Source organism: Melampsora larici-populina (genome assembly GCF_000204055.1).
Source record: "Melampsora larici-populina 98AG31 unplaced genomic scaffold MELLAscaffold_63, whole genome shotgun sequence".
In the NCBI taxonomy this organism is placed as follows: domain Eukaryota; kingdom Fungi; phylum Basidiomycota; class Pucciniomycetes; order Pucciniales; family Melampsoraceae; genus Melampsora; species Melampsora laricis-populina.
The window spans coordinates 299183-324068 of NW_006768827.1; the positions used below are offsets into that span (position 1 = coordinate 299183).

Below are 24886 nucleotides of genomic sequence, written 5' to 3' on the forward strand. Positions count from 1 at the left end.
GATAGTCTAAAGATTAGTTTTTTCACAAATATTGGACCAAAGTATCACTATCATTCATCAGAAGATTATGAAGATGTGAGGTTTGGTCATGACCCCGATCTATGAATTAGTATAGTCAGTTTATAGGCTTGGGGATTAGGGCTCAAGGCTTCCAAGGGGTTTAAGAGATCCATCATGAAGTAAAATTAATTTGATTGATGTCATGTGTTGATTTTGAGATAGGATTTGAGATGTCAAGGTGTGATTTTTTTCCTTACCAATTCTTACCTTGAAGACAGGTACACAGAAGGTCAGCCTTCTCAACTCACGTCCATGATACTAATACGAGCTGCTGACACTGTGGTTTGCTCTGGAAGGCCATGACCAAGACTTGTGGTACAGCTGATAAGTTATGCCCGTGGACGGCGGGGTTGATCGAGTTTAACTTTTGGCCTCGTGCACGGCATACATACATAGGTCATAAAACGAACACAATGATGGGACTAGAAGTTTTCAAAGAAGATACGTATCTCCTACGTATCTTCTTTAACAAGATCTCAGACGCAAAACGATCCTTGGAAACCACAAAAACGAACCCTCTGGCCTTACATTCGATATAGGCGCGCATGCCAAATGATTCGATGAGTGGTTTTCACTACCGCTTTTAACTTTGCTATTGATATGATGGATCGGTAGGCTACGATCCCTCCAGATTGGTATTTGAGGGGGCCAGGAGATGGTGACAAGAGTCAGGATCGGGATTTATCGGAATCGCAACGTCCTACAAGATAAACTTGGAAGTTTTAATGAGCAACATCATATCACACCCAAGCGATCTAGAGCTCTCGATGATATTCCCAAAGCCATACTTTCAAGTTGGCTGTCTTGACTTTGAATAATCCAACTTCCGCTCTGCGATTCGGCTGTGGCGACCCTGGCGCGGCACGATGGTATTGGTGAGCGGTTCCGGCATATGAGCTAATCCTTCATGAAGACCCTCATCTTGCCTTGGTCAGGTATCGGCATTCCCAGCAAGGTAAACGCGATGAGAAATCGATACGCTCGCCAAAAGTACGCAGACCCCTTCTTGATCGCATAGCTGTTAGAATTTGGCGTCATTCTTTGTCTTTTGCTGCTTCTTATCCTCAGGGTAGACGCTCTGTCATCTAACTAAACCATCACGTATGGCTCTTTGGACATCTATAAAGGACTTACCCATCCCTGCATATCTTTTGCCTACCTATCCGCATCGAATTGCAGTCAACAGCTCACTGAATTTTTCCTTCACTTGTATATTGTATATACTCAACACAGACCACATAGTCATCCTCTTTCTTGCTCGCACAGATCCATCCCACCTCAGATTTCATTTTTACATACGCCCTCACAAAGCTCCAAGATGAAGTTCACTTTGATCACCCTTGTGGCCTCACTCAGCGCTTCAGCTGTTCATGGCTCTGCCGTCGGATCAAGATATTTGGTGGTTAGTAGTCTTATTAGCCTCGTTTTGACCTATCAGAGTGCGTCGCTAACGAATCTTCTAATTGTAGACTCGAGAGGCTGCTGGAGACCCTACCGGTGTCACTTCAGGAAACGGCACTAACGGAAGCCCAGAAGTGGATCCTATGTTGAACAACACGTCACTCACCCCAGAAAACTTGAATGGAAGCTCAACGGGCAATCTGACCGGACTGCCTACCCCCTCTACCAACGGCACTGACGGTGTTCCGGAAGTGGAACCTGTGTTGAACAACACCTCACTCTCGAATGGGAGCTCCATGGGCAATTTAACTGGACCGCCTACTCTCTCTAGCAATGGTACCGGTTCCGCAAACGCCAGTATGGGCATTCCACCACCACCACCACCACCTCCGTTTGGTCATCCACCACACCCACCACACGGACCTTGTGGTCCCCCTCCACCACCACCTTCCGGTCCCCCTCCTCCACCACCGCCTTTCGGTCACCCTCCTCCACCACCTCCTTCCGGTCACCCTCCTCCACCACCACCTTGTGGCCCCCCACCACACTTGAAGGATGACTCACCACCCCTTCCTCCGAACGCAAGTCCCGATGAAAAAATAAAAAGACTAGAGGCCAAGATCGAGGAACATAAGCGAAAGCTTGAAAACGCAGAAAGCAAATTGGCACTCGAGAAGGAGAAACTCGCAAAGGTTTGCAGCCAATGTTGCTAAGAAAAATTCTTGAATGTGGACTGATCCTGTTACGTTTTTCTTTGTGCGTGTATAGGCTGGCGGTGGTACCGAAACCAATGGAACCAGCTCTACACCTGATGTCTCTGGAACAGCAACAAACCTTACATCACCGCTCACCACAGCAAGCAACTCTTCAGGAGTGAATACTATGCCATTAGAGGAGTAGAGACAGATCTTTACGTTTTTTGATGCAACCTATTCCCATTTTTTGATTGTTACAGTTGTTTTTTTTCCGAAGTTTCATATACTCGAAGTATATTTGTCTTTTTCATCTTACTACTTGCATCCTTTGTAGCTCCAATGAACATCTACAGTCTCGTTGTGAATTCCTGTCGTTTCTCTCATCGTGAAGTAGTGTGTCTTTGTAGTCTCAAATCAATTGTTTGATGCCACTTTGAAATGTCGAATCATTTAAGTCCACACATCATAACCTCTGAGAGTCCCTTTCGAAAAGAATTCGTTCCTTCTGTCCATGAGAGATGAGATTCAAGCACCCGGTTGCGCGGCTAAAGCTTACCGCCATAATATTCACATTTTCATTGCAAGTGATCTCATTCTCCAAATCCCAACCCAGTGTAGCCTCTGAGTCTGATGCACCTGACCATGACATGATAAAGACGTAGGTGTTGGAGCGTATCAAACAAATAACACTTCTTTGAAGATGTGTGCAACACAACTGCCAAAAAAAGATCGTACGAAAATCAATCTTTTGGGTTGCTCGGCGCGGACTGGTAAGGATTTTCTCTGCTTGTACCTCATGGTTTGTAGGCGTACGGAGAGGTGATTGCTTCATGGCGATTGTGCAGATCAAGCGATCCGACTTTTTCTCGCATGGTCTGAATTTCGGGTCTTCTTTGCCAAGAGTGTCTCGGGTTCTGTGATTCAAATTCGTGAACACTTGTGATTGTCGACTTTGAAGTTGTAGGAACGATGACCACGGCGCTATACCGCCTTGATTTCTAACTAACCAACAGTTTCACAGGGATTAATCTGCCCCTTTCAAAGTCCCAAGTGAACACGGCGCAAGCCTTACAGAAGATAACTTGCTCATTGCACACATCACAGGTAGGTTCCTCAGGCGCAAGAGCCTGCAGATCCTGATTTTTGGGCTTCCAGGCAGTGTCACCAAAATTAGGCAAACTGACCGTCAAACGAAAATGTGCAATGAACCCTGACTCGGCGAGTGGTTATTCGAACTTGGCGTTTCCGATGATCTCTTTCCATCTCAAAGCCGGGGTCTTTTTGATCGCCTTGACTGATTTGCCCAACCTACAACTGAGGATGGACGCATATAAAGAGTTGAAGTAAGTGCCTCCGAAACATTATTCCTCATTCCACCTTCTGCATCCCTTACGTTAAACATAATCCATCTTGTGATCTTCTCTGTATATACAACCTTAATTACCTCCACTGGTTTTTATTCTCACTCGTCCATTTTTTCCCCATATTCCTGACTTCATTGTTCAATAAGCCTACCAAAAACTTTCAAGATGAGATTTACATTGATCACCATTGTTGCTTCGCTCAGCGCTTCCGCTGTTCATTGTTCTATGATTGGATCCGGATCACTTGTGGTTAGTAGTTGATTCTTATGTGACTTTCATCATGATCTCTCAGAATTAGTCACTAAAGGTTGATTTCTTTCCTACAGACACGAGCTGGCGAGAAATCCATGTCCGATGCTCTCAATACTACCTCTGGAAACGGTAGCTTGATTGAACCAAGTAGCAACAGCAGCTCAGTTAACGGTACACAAGGACGCGGTAATCAATCTATGCCTGATAACAACTCCACCTTGCCTTCTCTCAATACCACTACTGGAAACGGTAGTTCGATTGAACAAGGTAACAATGCTACTTCAGTCAACGGCACCGATGGTAGGCCAACTCCCGAGACCAATTTAACTGGAGCATCCAACTCTACTGGTAACGGTACCAGCTCTGTTACAAACGGCACTGCGAACCCACTCTTAGGTCCACTTCCAAAGAACGCAAACATTGATCAAAAGATTGCAAGACTCGAAGCTAAAATTGTGGATCACAAGCAAAAGCTTGAACATGCAGAAAGCAAATTGGCCGCAGAAAAACAGAAACTATCACAGGTTTGTAGATCCTAAACTTATTTCAACTCTTAGACTCTCATTGATCATCATCTTCTTCTTCTCACAGATTTCTGGTCATGATCACATTGGAAATAACTCAGCACCTATTGCACCTCGCTCTTGAAAGACTACCAACATTTCAGGATCAAGTACCACGCCATCAAAAGAACACAATTCACCAGAGCTTTCCAGGTGTTGATACTATTTTTTTCATTGCGTGTAAAGCCAATTGAAAATCACTTCGAGATTTCTTCTTTTGATTTCTATACTTTGTCCTTTGCTACTTTTACAATAGACGTGTCCGTCATCTTGTACTAGTAGAATTTCCTTGTAGGCTTGAATTGTGATTTGTAACATATAATCATCTTGAAATTACTCATAAAACAGTGATTTTACTTCCGAGTGTCTCCTTAAGAGTGATATTCAGAGACGAGTCGAGTGTCTTCATCATCTGCACTCAATACTTGAATTTAAGTATCAATTGAGGTTCTTTTTGATTTCTTTTGATTCATCAAGTCATTCATCTTGTGCGCCTCTAATCTGATTAAAGCCTCACCTTTCCCTCGGTGTATTATGTGATCAGACTAGTGGATGATCATTATATGGTGTAAATTTGACTCTGACATGAGATGTATGCATGTGGATGTTGAAATGTTTTCAACAGGAGAAACACTCCAAAAATTCATGATAAAACTGCTAAATGAAGGTCATCATTGTGAGCGGCTTATATCCAGAAGCTGACGGCACTCGTTCTCTTCGTTCCGAAGATCCTCATCTCGATCCATGAGTCGAGTCAGGTCTAGCCTCACTCAAGGACATACAAGCAGAACTAAATTCCCTGGATAGAGTTGTTCAGATGTATCGATTTCCCTCGCCTCTCAAGAGGCAAAGCAATTCTATGTGCTCTCTGTAACTTGGCTTTGTGTACCGTTACGGTTGAAGAGGAGAAGCAAAAAAACGTATGATTGCTGATTGTCAGTAGGCAATGGCACGATAGCCACGGCGCTATTGGTTGGTATTTGCCTTCCACCCTTTCCCTGTCCATAGTTTCTATGTGATCGAGAGCCTGCCTAGGATAAAATCATTGTACCCCTTCCAACGTCCAAGATGGAGACGCTTGTAGCCCATATCATATCACACTTGATCAACCCATGCGCGGCAGCCTATAAACCCTCATCTTTTTGTCTCCAGGTACTACCACCTAGGTGAGAGGAACCGACTGAGAAAACAACACGCGCAAAGAACCCTGATGATATGAGTTGATCTTCGACCTTGGCGTCTTCGATCATCTCTTTCTCACTCACAAGCTGGGTTATCTTACACCTTGGCGAAATCTTTCATCATACGCCAAAATAAAGGTATATAAACAAAGCAAGTGACCAGCAGCTTTTATTCCTCATCCTATCTTCTACATCACTTACATCCAGTCTTTGACCTTCTCTGTATATACTTCAACCAGTTCAACTTATCTTTTTTGTTGTCTTATCCATTCAACTCTTCCTCACATTTTCGGACTTCATTTCCACAAAGCCCTTTACTAAACTTTCAAGATGAGATTCACATTGATCACCCTTGTTGCCTCGCTCAGCGCTTCAGCTGTTCATAGTTCTATGATTGGATCCGGATCACTTGCGGTTAGTAGCTGATTTTCATGAGACCTACATTATGATCTCTTAGGATTCTTCACTAAAGACTGATCTCTTTCCCATACATAGACGCGTGCCAGCCAGAAACCCATGTCTGATGCGCTCAACCACACCTCTGGAAACGGTAGCTCGATCGGAACCCCTACCAACAGCAGCTCAGTTGGAGGCAGCAAGAAACCTAAGCCTGATCACAAGACTTCTTCAGGAAACGGTAGCTCGATTGGATCCAGCACGAATGCTACCTCAGGTAACAATGGTACTGACAGTAGCCCAGATCCGGATGACGATTTAACTGGATCATCCAACTCTACTGGTAACGGCACATCCAACCCTCTCTTAGGTCCTTTACCAAAGAACGCAACTATTGATGAGAGAATCACAAGACTCGAAGCCAAGTTAGCAGAACATAAGCAAAAGCTTCAACGTGCAGAAAGTAAATTAGTCATTGAGAAAGAAAAGCTCGTAAAGGTTTGTAAATCCCACAATTCTCACCCTTAGATTTTCACTGATCATGTTTTTCTGCCTGTTTACAAAGCTTGGTGGTGGTAATCATACTACAAATGCTTCAGCTCCTATTGTATCTCCTCCCATCATGAAGCACAACAGCACCGGCACTGGAAATAGCTCAATGCCCATTGGACCTCATATCTGGACCAAATCCAACATGTCAGGATCGAACACAACACCATCAAAGAAGAACTCAACCCAGTAGCTTACTTGATATGTTGATACAATTTTCTTAGCTTTTGTTAAATGAATTCCAAGATTTGTTCTACTATGCTTTCTATACTTCATCTTTCGATACTTTCTTACAATAGACTTGTTCATCATTCGTCACTAGTAGACTTTCCTTCTGACCTTAGGTTGTGATGTGTACCATGCATGCAATTCTCTTGAAAACCCTTAGTAAACCAACACGTATACTCGGGCCATTTCTTATAAGTGAAGATGTCTTGAAATGAGTTGAATGACTTCATTGACTTCAGCCTATACTTGAGTGGAAAGATCATTCACTTTACCATCTCAGCGAGCCAAAACCCTCACAAACCTGTATGTTTACAGCAGTCCAAAACCGTTTTTCTAAAAAAGTCGAATGTGGCATGAAACTTTTGACATCCCAAATAAAAAGTGCATATTGTCATGAGAGGTAGATCTCTAGTTAAAACTTGAGGAAAAATCTCATGGTTTTACCTCTTAATTAAAAGCCAAAACTGATTCTTTAATCCATTCAGAATAACCTTTGACTAAAGATTTGATTTGATTTCTAAAGCACCAAGACATGAAACTTTAGAATTGAATTCTCTTTATCTCCCTGATCAAAAAAAGTCTTTCTTATCGGTAATGTGGTATTCAATGAAATTGTGATGATAGAAATAGAGATTTAGAATGAAGAACTAATTTTATATTAAACAGCTATGATTTAATTTGGTCAATACCAATCCTATCTCATGACCAATATCCGACCAGAAACTGGTGAGTGAGGAATGCAGAGGTTTGTAAGTTTTCTCGACTAACTCATTTCTAATTGGTCACCGCCACTGGCATGAAACATCCATCGCTGAAATCAAGAATGGCTTACGGATCATTGGCTCTTGCTGTGATGTTTGGTTCGAGTTTCATTGGAATGAGATTCAAATGACATCATTACTTTAGCTGTTTACCACTCGACATTGATCATTTCATCCTCAAAACCTTACCTACGCTTTTACCATCTTTTCAATCTTACCATTCTTTTTTTCGTGTCCTTCCTACCCATCCTCACACTTGAAACAAATACAACACCTTTCATATCATTACATAAACTTTTTTTCCTTTGTACTTCAAAGTTGAACAAGATTTTTGAGATCCTTCGTATTAGATTTCTTGAAGGTTTGAAGTTTGGGATCACGACTTCATGATTGTAATTGTAACAGGAAGAGGAAAAAAATCATATATATATATAATATATTACAAATTCCATTTCTTTAAATCCATTCCACATATCAGTCATACCTAAAGATTCAATAAATTCAACTTTTCAATCAAAAATCATATAAACCAATCAATAATAAAGAAAACCAAATCCTCAAAACCACCAAGAAAAAAAAGAAATCCATTCCAAACCCATTCAACTCCATCACCTCCAAAAACCCAAAATCCAAATCAAAACCCAATTCCCGATTTCTTAATCCCATCCACATAAACTTCATCAAGCAAAACCTTTCTAGTAAACTCAACAAACCCAGCATTCAATCTATAACTCATCCTAGTCCGATTCATACTCTCTCTAAGCGTCCTATGATTCTGAGTCTTGATCTTGCTCACTTCTATTTCAGATGATCTTTTATACAATTCTTCTGCTTCATCTTCAATTTCAATGATCATTCTTAACCATGGAAGGTGATCTAGGATTAATCCTTCTGTTGAATTTAAGGGTGCGGATAATGGTAAGAATTCGGTTGAAAGTTCGATTAAATTCGAATGGGTTTTCCTATTTTTTTTGATAAAACACAAAACAAAAAACAGTTTTCTGATCAATTTCTTCTTTTAGTTTGGTAGTATTGATTAGTGATCAAACAGTTTTAAGAGAAAAGATCTTTTTACCTTTCGATTTGGAATTTCCTTTCATCAAATTCATCTAGGATTCCAATTAACTTCATTCTAATCTGAATGGCATTCATTCTTTCTTGATCATCACTTGCTAAACTTTCTCTATAACAAAACTCATTAAACTCATCTTTTTCTAACCATTTCGTTAGGTTTGGTAAGACGATCTCATCAGTTTCATCTACATTTAAATCCCATTCAAAGTTCTAAAATTCAAAACCAAAAACCAATCAGTCAAGTTGAAGTTGGATTTATATTCAATTCAAATTCTTACTCAACTTGAATTTGTACTTTTTCACGTTTATCAATAAACCCATCCACAAACGATCTGATTTCCAAACCCTTGACAGTTTTTTCAAACAAATCCAATCCATCCCACAAACCCTGCAAACCCTGATAATCTTTCTTATCCATCTCTTTAATTCGTTCTTCAACACTCATTTCACTTAAATCTTGTTCGATTCTAGAGATAGGTAACGAATTTGAAGAAAACAACATTTTGCTTTCTTTATCAGATTTCAAATCTAACCAACTCACACCTCCCATCTTACATCCGATTGCCCATTGACACCAAAACTGTAACATATTCAAAGATCTCCTTAGATCCATTCCTTCCATTTCTGATTCGATTCCCATCTCAATCGGTTTTCGATACTGATGTTCAGATGAATAAAAGCTTTGTAAAGTTCGATGATCGATCAAATGACCTTCATTCAAACAAATCACTTTCATCAAACCGGTAGCTTCTTCAATCGATGGTGATGTGAATTCTAAACAATCTTGAATAGGTAAGCTTTCGGTTGGTAAAACGTTTCGATCGTTACACGTCATGATCACGGGTCTCATAGATTGTGAAATTAATTGAATGACGCCTAACCAAAACTCTTTATCTTGTTGATAGACTACATCCACTTCTTCTAATAAAATCAAAGTTTGTTTGGTAGTTCCATTCAATTTGATTTCGACTTCTTCCACCATCGATGAGTTCGAATCATTCTCTTTGGTTTCGATTGGATCTTTCTTACCTTTTTCTCCTTTCATCATTTCACTAAACAGATTCCCAAGTTTTCCTTTTGGATTTTCCACTTTCTTTTTGGTGGTAGATTTGATAGGTTGATGATTCGAAGAATTAGGTAAAACATGATTCCTAGCTACATCACCAACTAATCTTTCAATCTCTTTACGATTTCTTAAGACTCCTGAATTCAGTTCAAAGACATCCCAACCGATTTCATTGGCCAGTGCATAAACAGATGAAGTTTTACCTATCCCAGTCGGTCCAGTTAATAACATTAGATTTGTTAAATTCTCAAACTCGATCTTAGGTTCTTCAATCTTTTCTGGTGTGTTGATGGTTTCGATGGAAGTAGATCCAAATTTAAATGATCCGATTCGTTTTCTCGGTGATTTATTCATACTGATCTCTTCTTCACTTTGGTCTTCTTCAAAATCCAATACATCTACATCTTTTGCATAAATCGTGTCGGAATCTTCATCATCTGATTCCACTATGAAATCCCGTATATCATCCTCATCCTCATCATTCATTCTTCTTCTTTTACTTTTTCGATCTACTTTTCGAGTGATCGTACGTTTCTGTGAACCGGTCTTGTTGGAATGATTAGATGATCGTTTTGATTTTTTTCCATGACTGGTTTTGGATTGTTGAGATACAGAAGGATCTGAAAATGTTCAAAAAGACACCAACTTAGACTTTATAGAAGAACTTGGAAATGTTTTTTTTGAAACTTACCTTGTGAATCTGCTTCCTTCAGGGCAATCTCTTTCAACCAAGCCTTGAGAATCTGAACATTTTTCAAATTCTGTTCTCCCAGAACCTCCAAAGAACTTTTAGGAGCATATTTTTGAGTCCATAGTAAAGAAGAAGAAGCGGAAGACCTATGATGTTGTCTTTGTAAAGAAGGATGATCAAACCTAATAGAAGTTTGATGAGGTAAAGGTTTCAAAAAGTTCAAGATTCTAGAAATCAAAGGGCTTTGATAAACCGAATTGGTTTGTAAATCCGAAATCAATTGTGAGGGTTCAACTAAATCTAATCGTTCAAGTCTTGGTAATTTGTTGGAAGGAAACAATGGTTCAGAGAACGTAATTTCATCTAATTTTAATTCTTCTGTAAAACGCGTCTTGGGTTTTGATTTTCCTTTTTTGAATTTGAGTGGATGATGAACCGGAATTTCAGATAGATGATGATGAGTAGAATAAGATTGATATGATTCTCGATTGTGTTGTAGTGAATCGGTTGGCCAACTTGCTTCTGTGGCTATTAGTTTTGATGATTGTTTTGATTTTCGTATGGCTTCTAATTCTGCAAAGGTTAAGAAAGTTTGATTGGGTTTCGATTTCGGTTTCGGTTTGGGTTTAGGATTCGATTTGGGTTCTGGTGGTTTTGTGATTGAAATAAATTGGATTTCGTCATCTTCATCGGTAGGTTTGGTTGAACAGGTGTTGGGGTTCGATTGTTTTGATTTATTGTTTGGTTTAGGATTTTGAGGTTGGAATGAATGATGGTTTGAAGAAGTAGTAGAAGATTGAAGTTGATTCGATTTGGTTTGATCTTCTTCGTCTTCTTCTTCTATGATGATAATTGGTGTTGGTGTTGGTGTTGGTTTAGGTTGAGTTGTTGATTTGAAGAATGAAGTGATACTTGAATTCTTGGTTTTGGACATCATTCGATAACTTTATAAGTTGAAGTTTTCGATTCACAAATGAAATGAAATGAAATGGATTTGATGGAAATCTTTTTAAAGAGAAATATGTAATCAAAATCTAATTTGTAAACTCATTTCATTTTGTTACGCGTTTAAATACTTCTCAACTTCATCACGTCTTTTTTGTCATCTTCACTTGGTTAAACTTCTACAAACCCATCATCTTTCTTTCTTCCATCCCTTCCTCACTATAAAATCTTTCCTACAAACTTATTCTTCTTTTTGATTTTTGTCACGTGGCTCGAATGCGCTATAACACGCGTGACGTCACCGGCTGTCTGGCCCAATGGTTAAGGCGCTTGCCTACGATATCTTCATGCGATGCGATCGTGTTGGTATAGCAAGAGACTCCAGGTTCGAGTCCTGGGATGGTCGAGCTTATCTTTTTTGTGTGTTCGTATCTGGTTTCTGAAACCAATGAGCAATGCAAGAAATTTGATTTTTTTTATTATCTTTTTGGTTTGGAGTATTTGAGTGAAACAAGAGAGTATCACAGTTTTACGGTCATGCAAGTTATTCGCACCTGCTCAAATTTAACAAATTGAGGAAAAAACCGTAGACAAGAGGATGGGTTTCTTCAATAAATTTAGTAGAGACAGTCGAATGATTAGAATGTAAGAAATTTGATTGGTGAGTTTGTGAGGATCACAGTAGGTGTGGGAGGTTTCCCTTTGATACATAGGCTGAGAAACAAAAAAAAGTTGAAAAAATTATAAGTAGGAAGGATTATTTTCCCTACGTGTGGAAATGGGAAGATCAGTTGATGTTTTATCTGATTTATATCTTTTCAAGAATTTATTAATCCTCATGACAGAACTTTTAACTCATCATTGATTTTTGTACACAAAAGAAACAACAAACTGTCTTCAAAAAAAGAAAAAAATATCTACATTTTTAATTTATGTGAATTCCTTTATAACCCTCATCCAAGTTCTCATTCTTTTTCGTAAAAACTTTAAAACATTTTGATTAACTTATTTTTAAGTTTTAATTAAATATATATTTATAACCATTTTTTTTTCTTTCAAAACCAAACCAAAATAAAAATAAAGTAAAAAAACAAAAACTTTTTAATTGATTTGATTGTCAAAAATTTCATCAATTCAATTTAGAAAACTCAGAGAACACAATCATCATCATCATCATCAACATGATGATAATATTGTAAAAGAGAAGTGATTTTTTTTTAATTTAATTATATAACAAATAGACACCAGTGAAAGTAACACAAACACATTTCCATTTTCCAACCCCCACAAAAACACACACACACACCTTGTTTATATAATCATTTTTGTTTGTCTTGTTTAAAGAAAACTAAACTTTTTTCTTTATAACCCTGAATTATCAATTTATCAATTTTCGAAACCAACCATGAATCCATCATAATATAACTTCATACTCTTAAATCCCAACAAGTACCAACCCAACCCGATTCTCCAAAAACCCCTTTCCAATCCGTTCCAACCCCCCCAACACAAACACTTACTTAATCAGTATTCCCACTACACAATAGCAGCCGGAGATTTACCACGATTGCCCACTAGTTCTTCATCAACTTCACCATCCGCATCCACATCCGCATCTGAATCCTCAACGATCTTCTTTAAATTCTTTTTAACAAGTTGAGCATTACTTTTCTTTTCTTCTTCCCAAACGTCTATAGCTGCACAATCTTCTAATGTATTGAAGGCTTGCCATGTAGCTTCTGATTCTGGATAACCTGCCTGTTGGGTTCACCAATTCTCAATGAAAATCAGTTGATGAGATCAAAAAGTGAAAGAGGTAAAGAAACGTACCCATAAGACTTTGTATACCACTTGACCTTCTTCATCTAACCTTTCTCCAATAATCTTTTCAATCACAAACACCCCATCATCATCCCCATCCCCATCCCCATCCCCATCATCATCCTCATCATCTTCGTCTTGTATACTGATCTTTTTATCTTGATGTTTGATTTCTTCTTCAACAAACCCTTTACTTTTTCGTTTCTTATTCGAATCAGATGAGTTAGAATGACGATTAGATCCATGTTTTTTGGAATCTTCTTGGTTCGGTTTTCGTTTACGAGTCAGTTTGGATAAGGAAGATGAAGTGGTAGTGGTTGTAGTGGTTGTTGTAGAAGAAGAAGACGTTTTTTTAGTAGATTCGTTGGGGGGTTTGGGTTGGGTTGGTTTTGGTTTTGGGGATTGGATTGGAGATGGATTCGAACTTGGACTTGATCTTGGACTACCCAGACGAAAGAAAACTCATCAATTCAAATTGAGTTTGGGAATAAGAAGAAAGAAAGAAAAAAAGATGAAAGCAAACGAACGCGTCTGCAAAAGCAAGTTTTCCCAAGATAGGAGAAGTTTCAACGTCTAGTAAATAAGGATCGATATGAGCACCAGTATCAGGTTGAGGAGAATTTGGTTTGGTTGAATGGCTAGTAGATCGATGAACTTGTGATTTTCTTTTGGGATTCGATTCGGGTTCGAGGGTTGAAGTCGATCGTTTTGGTTTTGATTTGGTTGGGATGATTGGTGGATCTGTTTGAGTAGTCGATTTTCTTACTCTGGTAGATGGTTGCCTGGTTAATTGAGCTATACACCCAAAAGAAAAGAAACAAGATCAAAACTCGATTCTGGTTTGGTTCTAGATAAGGTAAGGAGAGAAACTTACCACCACCTACAGAGTTTTTCTTTTTAATTAAATCTTTAAACTTATCTGATTCTAAGAATTGATCAATAGCCAATTCTTCACGACCGAACCTACCAAACTTTTTAGTCAAGACAGTAGAAGATTGAATGGTAGGAAACCGAGTTCGATAAGCCTTTAATTCGATTTGTCTTTCGTTTAGATCAGAAAGATGATCCACCAATTTTGCCGGTTCTAATAATACTCTTGAATCAAATGTATGTTTTAAGTATTTATCAAATGACATGAAGGCTTGATAAAATGAAGAAGATGATGAATCTGAAGCAATGGTAAGTTGATGATTTGGATCGGATTTTAAATTAGATAGATCTAGAGAAGCTAATTCGTATAACTTTCGTTGGATCGAATCAAGTAATTTAAAACACAAATTCCATGCATCTATCTCATGATAAGCTAATTTAAATAGTTCAGTTGTATTGATAATTTGAATGAATCCATCAATGAAATCTAAAAAATTATCAATTTCACATAAGATTGAATCAGATGAATTGTATAAATCATTTGAATCTAAGGTTTGATCAATCGAATCTTGCCATGATTCGATAAGAGTTTCAGGTTTTTTTAAACAAAAGTTTAAAAACAATCGGATTCCTAATGTATCTGAAATTTCAGGTTCTTCAACAATCGCTTGTAAAAAATCGTAACAGAAATCTTTTTGAAAGGTTGATGTTGCTTTTTGGATTGATATTCTTAGAGCTGGTGTTAGTTTTGATGGGATTTGATGATCGATGGGTAAACCTGTGTTGAGAGTGGTCATGTTGTCGTTGTGAGATGGTGCGAATGGTGAATGGAGTGAGTGCTAGTCGAGGGATGAGAATCGAGAAGATGAAGATAGTGAAAATTTAATCAAGTGTACTTAACTTAACCAATACTTAAACTTATCATACTTAACACTCAAATTCACTCTTCACTCTGAACGCGTCTCAAAGAGTCAACCCCTTCACAAATCAACAACAACAACAAAATCAAAAACAAAACAAGTATCAACTCAAAACAAAATGAACCCATCCAATTCAAAACAAACCCAACATCCTATCAAATTCCCATTATCAAAGATTCACAGATTACTCAGACCACTCAAATCATCCATCATCTCACTAAAACAAGAACTCATTCATCAACATCAACAACAAGCATCACAACCAAACCATCACCATATCTATCATGAATCAAAATCAATCAAACGAAAGACAATAGAACAATCAGATTATCATCCTAATCCAAAACAACAATCATTAATCATCAAAAAGAATATCAAACGATTATCATCTAAATCAACCACCACAACTACCATCACTCCTTTCAAATCTCATCCAAGTTTAATCAGTTCACCACTCTTTGAATCAACAAATACGATCAACAAGATCCCTAAGAAACCATACTACGGTCCAAAGAGATGTATCAAAAGATTACCATTCACTCGTGGAAAGTCATCAAGTTTTACTACGAATTCTAATTCGATCAAGACCTCTAATCAAATCGAACAGAAACTTTCAAAAGTTTTAGCAGCTTATAAAAACGTATTAGATTCGGTTACTTTGACAGATTTATTAGTGATTTCGAATGAGAGGATTCCATTGACAGTGATTTGTGCTCAAGTTATTGGATTTCAACTTGAGTCTCTTTTGGTTAATCAGTTTGGTTTGGATGAGGATGGGTATGATGATGATGATGATCATCAGGAGGAATCCAATCAGATTAGTTTGATTGAAGAAGAAGATTGGAAAACTAGTTTGATGGATGAATGGTATGATGCGATTCCAATCAATTATAGAAAGTGAGTTTTGAAGTTCATCAGATTCTCATTCATGACTCATAAAGTGTTTTGGGTTCTGAATTTTGGGCTTTTTCTTTAGATATGCTTTAGCTCAACATTCACTGAGTTTGATTTTAAATGAATTGACACATGAACGTTCAAGTTCATGTAATCTTTCATACGATTTACTTTACAAACTTCATGAATTACATCGAACTTACGCGAGTTCCGATTTGATTTGTTCACAAGCTTCTAAATTATTAAATGCATTATTTGAATTACCTCAAATTGATTGGTATGAATTATATGATGCATCATTTCATCAATTCGGATTAAAGCATGAGTTTTTAAACCAATTTCATCAAAGAACAAAAGAGACAAGTTTTTTAAAAGATTGGTCGAATTGGAAATTTGGTTTGATTGGGTTTATTGATAAATCGATACATGATTTTGGTTTGATTGGGTTTCAAAAATGGGTAAAAGAAAGATCAAGAGTTTTGAAAGAGAATTTGATTAAACAAGAAGAAGTTTCAGTAGGATTAAGATCAGATTTAAATGATTCGGATTTTGATCATCAGTATAATTGTGAATTGATTGAAGAGTTTGATGAAAAGACTGGAATGGTTTTAGGGAAATGGATTGATGGTTTGGTCAAGAATTCGTTGCCTAATTCGATTCATTCTAGAGTTTCGAGAGATCAGTTGGATGGCATTTCAGATTTGGTGTTTGATGAGATCCGATTTGATGGATCATATTCCACTTCTCAATCTGCTTCTACTTCTCGTGATCCACTGAATTCTACCAATCTTAATCCATCTAATCAACTTTTAATCTTTATTTCACTTTTAATCGAATCACATCGGTTCACACTCTCGAATCTATCAATCTTTAAATTACCATACACTACCATTAACACCAGTTCAAGTACTTCGACTCCATTAAAGCTTACTAAACAAGAACCCACTAAACTGATCAAACTGTTAAACTTTATTAATCATGATCATCATCTGTTATCTAAAGTTTCAAAACATTTCTTAAGATCACATCAATCAACGGAATTATTTTCGATTCTAAGTCCAAATGAAACGATGATCCGAGGATTAAATGAATTATTTGAATTGATGATCAATGGATCGGATGATCGGAAAAGTTTGATCGGATTAGGAAAGCTTTGGATCGAATGTTTGTTGAAGACAGATCCGATTGGATGGTGGAATGGGAAAGAAGATCAGGTTAGGTTTGTGAGAGATTGGTTGGATGATTGGTACACTAGGTTTGATGAGATTGATCGAATGGATGAGCAGGATGAGGATCAGGATCAGAGGGAAAAACAGGTGGATTGGACTTTGGAGACTTTGAGTCTTGGTGGCAAAAAGTTTAGGAAGATTCGAGGGTTGAGCAAGCCGGCTGAGGATCGGATTCGGTTGGTTAGCTTACGTGGTCGAAGGGATGTACGAGAGGATGAGGATGGGGATGAGGATGAGATGAGGATCGGTTCAAAGGGTTCGAGAGGTGTGTTGAAAGCGGTTCAAGATGATCAAGTTCAAGAAATCGATTTGGTAGATGTTAAATCAGATGTGGATGAAGGTTTTGGGGATCATGAAGATTTGCAAACTGGTTTATTGGATGTTGGATCAGATGAAGGTGAAGGTGAAGAAATGATGATGGATTCGAAATCGTCTGGAGTCAAATTTGAATCAATACCAGATCGAAACTCGGTGGAGATTAAATCAGATGAAGAAGAAGATGATGATGTTGAATTGGATGAAGATGAAGATGAAGATGAAGAGTACGAAGAGGACAGAGGTTTGGTGGATGTTAAAATTGATGAAGAAGAGGAAAAGATTGAATCGAGTTCGTTTGGAGGATCATTGAGATCGAGTCAAAGGAATGAAGGACGTCGAAAGATTGGATTCGCTATTAAATCTGATGATGATGAAATGATCATCCATTCGAAATCGTCTAGAAAAGGAACATTGAAATCAGGAAAAGATCATCAAAGACATCAAAATAGTTCATTTGGTAACACGTCAGATGATGAGGATGACGAAATGATCATCAAATCGAAATCATCTAGAGTTTCTTCGGGATTGAGAAAAGATCATCAGAGTTATCGAAGCAGTTCAATGAATATGAAATCTGATGAGGAAAATGAAGAAGAAGAAGAAGAAATGGAAAAAGATTCAAAGTTGTTTAGAACACCGTTAAGATCGATCCAAGAGACCCGTATCAGTAGCTCATCAAAAACGAAACTGTCTTCTTCTGCATCTTCATCATCAGAAGATGAGATTTCATTTATAAAAGAAAGGTATCAAACTGGAAGTTCAAAGCCACCAGAAAATAAAAAGTTAAGAATATCAAATCGGATTGAAAGGATTCCAAAGATGAGAAAAGTTGAAAGTTTGATCAAAGGTAAAGGGAAGATTCGATTGATAAAAGATGAAGAAGTTGAAGAAGTAGATGAGTTGGATTTTTTGAGTGATAGGAATAGAAGTTGTACGCCTTGGTGTAGGAAATCTAGTAGGATTGGAACACTTTATGGTAGGAAAGGCAATGGGAATGGTACTGGTAGAGGGAGAGGCAAGGCAAAAGGGAAGGCAAAAGCTTGATCTTGAAAAATTTAGAAGTTGTAGTACTTGAGGGTTTTGTTTTAAGAAATTGAAAAAGATTGGGCGAGGGTTTTGGGATTCTTGGGTTTGTGTGACGGGGTCAAGGGAAAGAGGGTTTTTTTTGAAGTGAAGAAGTTTTTGAACAATTGGGTTTTTATGAGGAAAAGATACGCATGAGTTTGTAGATTTCGACATTGAGTTTTTTTTGACTATCTTGTTATCATTCGGTTTATGATATGTATTGTGTTCTTTTTATCAAAAATTCATTGTTTGTTAAGTTTCTTGGTTTGATTTTTTTTCTCCTTGTTGTTTTTGTTTTATTTAAAATTAAAGTATATCAGTTAAATTTTTTTTTTTTGCATATTAGTTAGTTTTGAAACTCACCAAGGGTGATTTGTATAAAGGATTTTTTTTGAAAATATGGAATGATCTTTGATTTGTGTTGAAAGGTGATCATTTGTGGGTTTTTTCTTGGCAGTGGGTTTGGTAAAAGGTTATTTTTGTATTTTTTTTAAAGGTTTGATTTTCCTTGGTAGTCTTATCAAAGGAACGACTTAAGACAAAGTCCCATAATACAGTTTCGTAGTGAGAGGGAAAACCCATAACCCATAATCAGAGTTTTCACGGAGAGAGCTTGAATTAGTAGAGAACAATTCAAACTCCTCCCTCTCTCACTCAGCATCTGATCGAAACTCAATACACTATACTCTACATTCTCACGGGTGGAAATAATCGTTTATTTCAACAAAGTTTTTAAAATTTCAGACAGAAGACAAGTCAAGAATCCGGACATAAGACCTTTAGCTTCACAATATGACATCTTTCGACAACGAGCTCAAAAGCACACAAGATAAGTTGAAGGCAGCGGGGATAAAGATGAAGAGGATAGGATCAAAAGAAAACGCGGACAGAGGTGAAGGAACTAGTAGCGCGACAACGAGGAGCCAATCTAAGAATAGAGCAGCGGCAGAAGTAGAGAACAGTGGAGAAACTGACGCGGCAGGACCACAAGCGGGTGGTAGTGGTGAAGGTAACAACACCGACCAGCAACAGGTAGAAGAAGCAGACGGTGAAGAAGCAGAAGGTGACCAAGATGCGAACCAAAGAGGAGAGACGCCTGAGGGAAACGGAGGCGACGGCGGAAATAACGGTGAGTGTACGAAGCCCTGAAGGTAGTTGGGGTGGTCAACCTTGCCTCTATGTTGAAGTCACGTGAGGGTGACGAGAAGTGCAGAGAGGCACGAGGGAGAAACGGAGACGAGGAGGAGAAAGCTCACCATTAGAGGAACACGCCAGTAGGGGCGAAGGCGGAGAAGCGAGGAGAGCATCAGACGAAGAGACTGATGGGAGGAACGCTTGTATGTTTGAAGCAGAGACAGAACCGGAGGAAATGTCGGCCCAAGCGAAGTGGTGGTCAGCGATCGAATTTGCTTTCGAGACGCAGCAAGACGAGCTCGCTATGACAATGCTGCAAGGCTTCAACTTGATGTACGGCAAGAATGAACAGACTGAGGCAGCGGTAGAAGGTCGCACGAGGCGGAAGCGATCACCAGTCAGGTTCAGAGACGAGAGACCCCGAACACAGTCACTGATAGTAGGAGAAGATGATGACGAAGAGAATGAAGCAGAAAACGCAACAGCGGTGGATGATGTACAAGATGAGAGAGGCAGAGACAGAAGAAAGAAATCATTGATGAAGAGAAGAAGAGAAGATACTTCAGAAGAAAGAAATGATAGAGAAGAGACGACGAAGTCGAAGGAAGTAGAGGAAAACCAGGGAGAAGAAGGTAAGAAGAATAGTCGCAGAGTGTCAAACGAAGTATACTGAGATGACCGTAACTGAACGTAGAGACCGAGGGAGGTATAACCTATAGGATAGGCAAACCCCTGGGAAACTCCTCAATGTTGATGCCGTTGACGCCGTATTTCGAGAACCGAATGAAAACGCTGAAGGCCTACGTACCTCTCACAATCTTCGATCTGAGTTGGATAGAGAGAGACCAGAGAGCCGCTGGGAAGAAGAAAGTGAAGACTATAAAAGAACTTCAAGAAGATGATTCTTCAGCAACTTACTCGGGCCTAGCACCCAACGAGGAACTCCTGATGACGTACGGCTTCTGGATAGACGCCTTTGACCTATTCATAAGATACTTGAGAGAGGAGTATGAGCGACCGAAGGCGGCGAAGATGTTCGAGAGGCACAGGGTGAATGTGGTGAAGGTGAAGCGTATAACGAAGTGTTGGATGGTAGCGTTACGATACGACATGAAGGTTAGGATGGTGACAATGAAGGTGAAGAAGGCGCCAGGCGGAGGATGGGTGATGGAAGACGCCGGATACATGCATGAGGACCTCTTGAGGGAAGCCAAGGAAGAGGCGGACGCGAAGGGGGAGAGAAAGTTCGTAGACAATCCATATGCCCCAGGAGGAGGTATGGAACACGTAGACCCAGCCACAGGCTGGTCGGCACCGTCGACGTGGGGAGGCTACCAAGGAGTAGAGCAGGGCGGAAGTAGAGGTCAGTAGATTGGAGGAGAGAGAGACGGGAGAGACTGGTACTGACGTACATTTCGTTCTGATGGTTAGGAGGCGTACCGGGCAGAGGAAGGGCCAGAGGGTACTCGAACAGAGGTACTGGCCAGAACGCGAGAGGACTAGGAGGTGGAGCCCAGAGAGCGCAAGGAAACGGATGGTTTCAAGGGAGAGGTGCAGGTTGGTGGGCCAAAGCGAGAGGTGGTGGGGCAGGAAATGTAGCGGCAAACGGGAAGGAGTAAGTCTAGTCCAGAGATAGATGTCGTTAGTTGTAGACAAAGTCACGTAAGGAGAAAGTAATGACATACCTAATTGCCCAGTGACACGCGCCACACCCTAAGAGAGCCCAAGACAAGAGAGGAGAGCTATGAGAAGTATGAGAGCAACAAACCCGAAATGACAAAGGACCTAGTCGGTGAAATTCAAGTGAGTGAGATGCCACCGGCAGAAGAGCAGATACAGATAGAAAGAGTAGCAAGGACAATAGACGAGCCAGGGGAAGATGGTGGAGGAACAAGAAACAAGATAGCAGCGGAAATAGAAGGCGAAACAAGATGCCAAGCAGTATCGGAAGACGAACAAGTACAAGAGGAATTCGACCTAGAGTACGAAGAAGAACAGGCAGAGCAAAGCGAAGAAGAGGGAGACAAAGGATCGGAGACACCACTTGAACACGACTACCCGGAAAGTAGGGAGTGGCCGACCGAGGTGAAGTGCGAGATGGACATCGATGCGTGGGAAAAAGAGCTACAAGAACTAGGCCTGTGGGAAGAACACGGATATGTTGTGGTAGGGTTTAGAGAAGGTTTCACGCAGGGGATACCGGAGCACGACCTGGAAGGCCTCGAGTTCTATTTGCCAGGCAATCACAAAACGTCGGCCGAGGACAGAGAGGAGATACGAGAAAAATAAAGAAAGAGCTGAAGGCGGGAAGGATGCTGGGACCGTTCACAGAGAAAGAAGTGTTAGAGAAAGTGGGGTTCTTTAGGACAAGTCCAATGGGAATGGTAGTAAACGGAGACGGAAGCACGAGAATCATCAACGATCTATCATATCCCAAACGACATGAAAAGATAATGTCGGTGAACTCACTAGTAGACAAGACCGAGTTTGAGACCAGCTGGGACGATTTCAAAAAAGTAGAGAAGTTCTTCAGCAATCTGAAGGAGGAGGTAGAGGTCGGAATTTTCAACTGGGAAAAAGCCTACCGGCAGATCCCAACGAAGCCGTGTCAGTGGAGGTACCTGATGGTGAGGACACCTGAAGGTTGGATATTGGTAGACTTACGAGTTACTTTCGGTGGTGTGGCCGGATGTGGCAGCTTCGGGGGACCAGCGGATGCTTGGAGAGCGATAATGAAGCTGAAGTTCCAATTCTTGGAAGTTTTTCGCTGGGTAGACGACAATCTGTTCGTAAGAAGGAAGAACGAAACAAGGAAGGTATCAATGCTAGAGGTGGTGGAGGCGAGCGCGAAGCTAGGGGTGAAAACCAATGAAGGCAAGTATTCGGAGTTCGATGAGGAGCAGAAGTACATCGGGTTTATCTGGAACGGGAAAGACAGGTCAGTAAGACTACCAGAAGCGAAAAAGCAGGAAAGGATAAGGCAGGTGAAGGAAGCTCTGGAAAAGGGAAGACCACATACCTTTAAGGAAATCAAAAAGTTAGTGGGAAGGCTTGTACACGTGACTTATATGGTACCGCAGATGAGGTGCTTTTGTAGGAATCTTCATGCACTGATGGCGTCGTGGAGAAACAAGATGGCAATCAGGAGGCTGCCGAAAGAGGTGGTATCGGACCTAGAGGAGTGGAAAGAAGTCCTGGAGAACTTTGAGAACCATAGGCTTTTGCCAAAGAGAGGGGTAGACAATGTAGGTTGGATTGGCGACGCGTCGACGGGCTACGGGATAGGCGTAATTGTAGGTAAATGTTGGACCCAGTTGAGGTACAAAGAGGGGTGGAACAAACGAGATCGAGACGGAGTAAAACGAGGGATAGCGTGGGCGGAGACGGTCGCAGTGAGGATTGGACTCGAAATGGTAAGGATGTTGTATGAAACAAAGGGGAAGAGGTTCTTGGCGATAACCGATAATACCGGAACCAAAGCAGTGATTCAAAACCTGAAGTCGAGAGATTGATCGGTCAATGATGAATGGAAGAAGCTACAAAAGAGACTAGCGTACTTAGGATGCGAGTTAGAAGAGAAACAAGTAGCAACTGGAGATAACAATGCAGACGCACTCTCTAGAGGACTGAGAGGAAACAAGTACATCCACTACTATTTGAAGCCAGATCTACCGAGCGATTTGCGAAAATACCTAGAATATGAGCCCAAAAACGACGAGGAACTCGAGAAAGAAGGAGGACATAAGTTTTGAAGGATCAACGGTTAGAGACGGGGAATCGCAAAAGGAAGCAGTGACGGAGCATCTAGTAAAGGGGGCTTGGACACCAGGGACGTTGAAGGGGTACACGAAAAGCTTACATAGAGAGTACAGGGAGAGATTTCAAAGGAGATGAACCAATGAAGGCGGAAGACGTATACGGATTTATCGTATGGGCGGGGCCGTCGGAAGTAGGGAAAGCAGAAGCACCAGGGAAGGAACTGAAGTCGAGAACGATAGCGAAGTATATAGCGGGTTTAAAAGCTTGGCACATGGCCAAGCATCACGAAGAACCAAAACTGGACAGAACAATGATAGACGGACTTTTGAGAGCCACAGAAAGATCGGCGGAGAAAAGAGAACTGACGAAAGAAGAGAAGACAGAGAAGAAGGCGATAACGGTGATGGACCTGTTCGAGATGGTGGCAGGCTTAAATGGTAAATCAGAGTTACATGACTTGGCGGTGGTGATAGCTTTAGTAGCCTTTTGGGGAATGGCACGACTGGGGGAAATCTTAAGGGAATCAGCAGAAGATGGAGCGATTAAAGTAGAAGACTTATCTTTCAAACAGGGAAAGAAGGGGAGAATTGCGGTGTTAAGGCTGTGGAAAGCTAAAACGGCCAAGCCCGGTGAACCCCAATATATAAGGTAAGGAAAGCAGTAGAAAGAGATAAACAGGGCTAAACAGAGCTAACACCGCTGCCCAATGTTGACAGATTATACGAACAGTTCTCAGTCCTTGACCCGGTCTCGGCTCTGACACGGTTGTTGGCGAGCGAACACGTAAAGAGGAAGGGGAGTGATCTACTGTTCTCAGCGGTAGTAGGAGGTGAGCGCCAAACCTTATCCAAGTTAAGGTTCCGGAAGATGTTGGAAAGCGTATGGGGTCCAGGAGGAGTGAAAGAAGGCGGGTGGTCCGGACACTCTTTCAGAGTGGGAGGCGCGTTGCTAAAGTTTAATATGGGTTGGGATAAAGAGAGGATAATGGAAGAGGGCAGATGGAAGTCAAACGCGGTAGATGTGTATTTGAAGAAGTGTACGGAGAAGGAAAGAGAAGAAACAAAGGAATTCCTATGGATAATAGATAGAAGGAACGGAAGGGCAGAAGGGGAAAGGAGAGAAAGGGAAAGAAGGAAAAACTCGGGAAACTAAGAGAAGCAGAGATGTGAAATCAAAGTTCAAAGACTGCGTAATATGAGCGGTAAGCAAAAGCTTGAGAGTACCAGAGAGTGAAAGCTTGAGGATAAGATGACCGAGCTGAGCCCATATGCCTGTTAATCTGATAAGCGAGTGGAGACCTGATGACCGAGCTGAGCCCGTGCGAGTTGTGGGCTTCTCAACGAGTTGAGGCTCTCACGAGACTCACCTAAGTAGGAGGTTCACGCAGCCCACAAACAAGATCGACAGACCCAAAGAGGGATTGGCAAGCGTCAGCGGCTATTATACCGTGACGCAATGCCGTGCCGATCCCGCGCCCGGGCTCCCCCAAAAGGACCTCAACCTCAGCCACGATTAGGAGCCAAGGTTGAGGATAAAGGTAGAGACTTGCTCAGCAAGTCTCTATAACTAATTAAGAAAGGTTAAAAACCAAATATAGTAATTTGGTACAAACCAATCTAAGATTGACCTTTCTTACAAACCTTACCCGTA

At 40.4% G+C, this 24886-nt stretch overlaps 8 protein-coding genes across 8 annotated transcripts; 5 read left to right on the forward strand and 3 right to left on the reverse strand.

Annotated features, from left to right (window-relative positions):
* Positions 1–1376: 1376 nt before the first annotated feature.
* On the forward strand, positions 1377–2621 carry MELLADRAFT_118174 (uncharacterized protein; the record flags this gene model as incomplete). The annotated part of the gene is made up of 3 exons (XM_007416721.1): positions 1377–1462; positions 1530–2153; positions 2230–2621. Coding segments are annotated over 3 exons (842 nt in total), but the record flags the coding sequence as incomplete, so codon positions are not given.
* A 1064-nt stretch (positions 2622–3685) lies between these two features.
* MELLADRAFT_68182 (uncharacterized protein) lies at positions 3686–4420 on the forward strand (the record flags this gene model as incomplete). The annotated part of the gene is made up of 3 exons (XM_007416681.1): positions 3686–3769; positions 3847–4296; positions 4364–4420. The coding sequence occupies 3 exons, from the start codon at positions 3686–3688 to the stop codon at positions 4418–4420; spliced, it is 591 nt and encodes a 196-aa protein (XP_007416743.1).
* Positions 4421–5846: 1426 nt separating this feature from the next.
* On the forward strand, positions 5847–6654 carry MELLADRAFT_112253 (uncharacterized protein; the record flags this gene model as incomplete). Its single annotated transcript, XM_007416722.1, has 3 exons — positions 5847–5930; positions 6012–6410; positions 6478–6654. The coding sequence occupies 3 exons, from the start codon at positions 5847–5849 to the stop codon at positions 6652–6654; spliced, it is 660 nt and encodes a 219-aa protein (XP_007416784.1).
* Positions 6655–7822: 1168 nt separating this feature from the next.
* Positions 7823–8317, reverse strand: MELLADRAFT_73286 (uncharacterized protein; the record flags this gene model as incomplete). The annotated part of the gene is made up of 1 exon (XM_007416692.1): positions 7823–8317. One exon carries the CDS (start codon positions 8304–8306, stop codon positions 8085–8087), a length of 222 nt encoding a protein of 73 aa, XP_007416754.1.
* A 204-nt stretch (positions 8318–8521) lies between these two features.
* MELLADRAFT_93952 (uncharacterized protein) lies at positions 8522–11218 on the reverse strand (the record flags this gene model as incomplete). The annotated part of the gene is made up of 3 exons (XM_007416702.1): positions 8522–8734; positions 8808–10210; positions 10282–11218. 3 exons carry the CDS (start codon positions 11216–11218, stop codon positions 8522–8524), a joined length of 2553 nt encoding a protein of 850 aa, XP_007416764.1.
* A 1544-nt stretch (positions 11219–12762) lies between these two features.
* On the reverse strand, positions 12763–14714 carry MELLADRAFT_68185 (uncharacterized protein; the record flags this gene model as incomplete). Its single annotated transcript, XM_007416682.1, has 4 exons — positions 12763–12984; positions 13057–13489; positions 13575–13842; positions 13922–14714. The coding sequence occupies 4 exons, from the start codon at positions 14712–14714 to the stop codon at positions 12763–12765; spliced, it is 1716 nt and encodes a 571-aa protein (XP_007416744.1).
* A 209-nt stretch (positions 14715–14923) lies between these two features.
* MELLADRAFT_118176 (uncharacterized protein) lies at positions 14924–18322 on the forward strand (the record flags this gene model as incomplete). Its single annotated transcript, XM_007416723.1, has 2 exons — positions 14924–15734; positions 15814–18322. 2 exons carry the CDS (start codon positions 14956–14958, stop codon positions 18320–18322), a joined length of 3288 nt encoding a protein of 1095 aa, XP_007416785.1.
* An 813-nt stretch (positions 18323–19135) lies between these two features.
* MELLADRAFT_93955 (uncharacterized protein) lies at positions 19136–21096 on the forward strand (the record flags this gene model as incomplete). The annotated part of the gene is made up of 4 exons (XM_007416703.1): positions 19136–19472; positions 19549–20109; positions 20172–20840; positions 20909–21096. 4 exons carry the CDS (start codon positions 19136–19138, stop codon positions 21094–21096), a joined length of 1755 nt encoding a protein of 584 aa, XP_007416765.1.
* Between the last annotated feature and the right edge of the window lie 3790 nt (positions 21097–24886).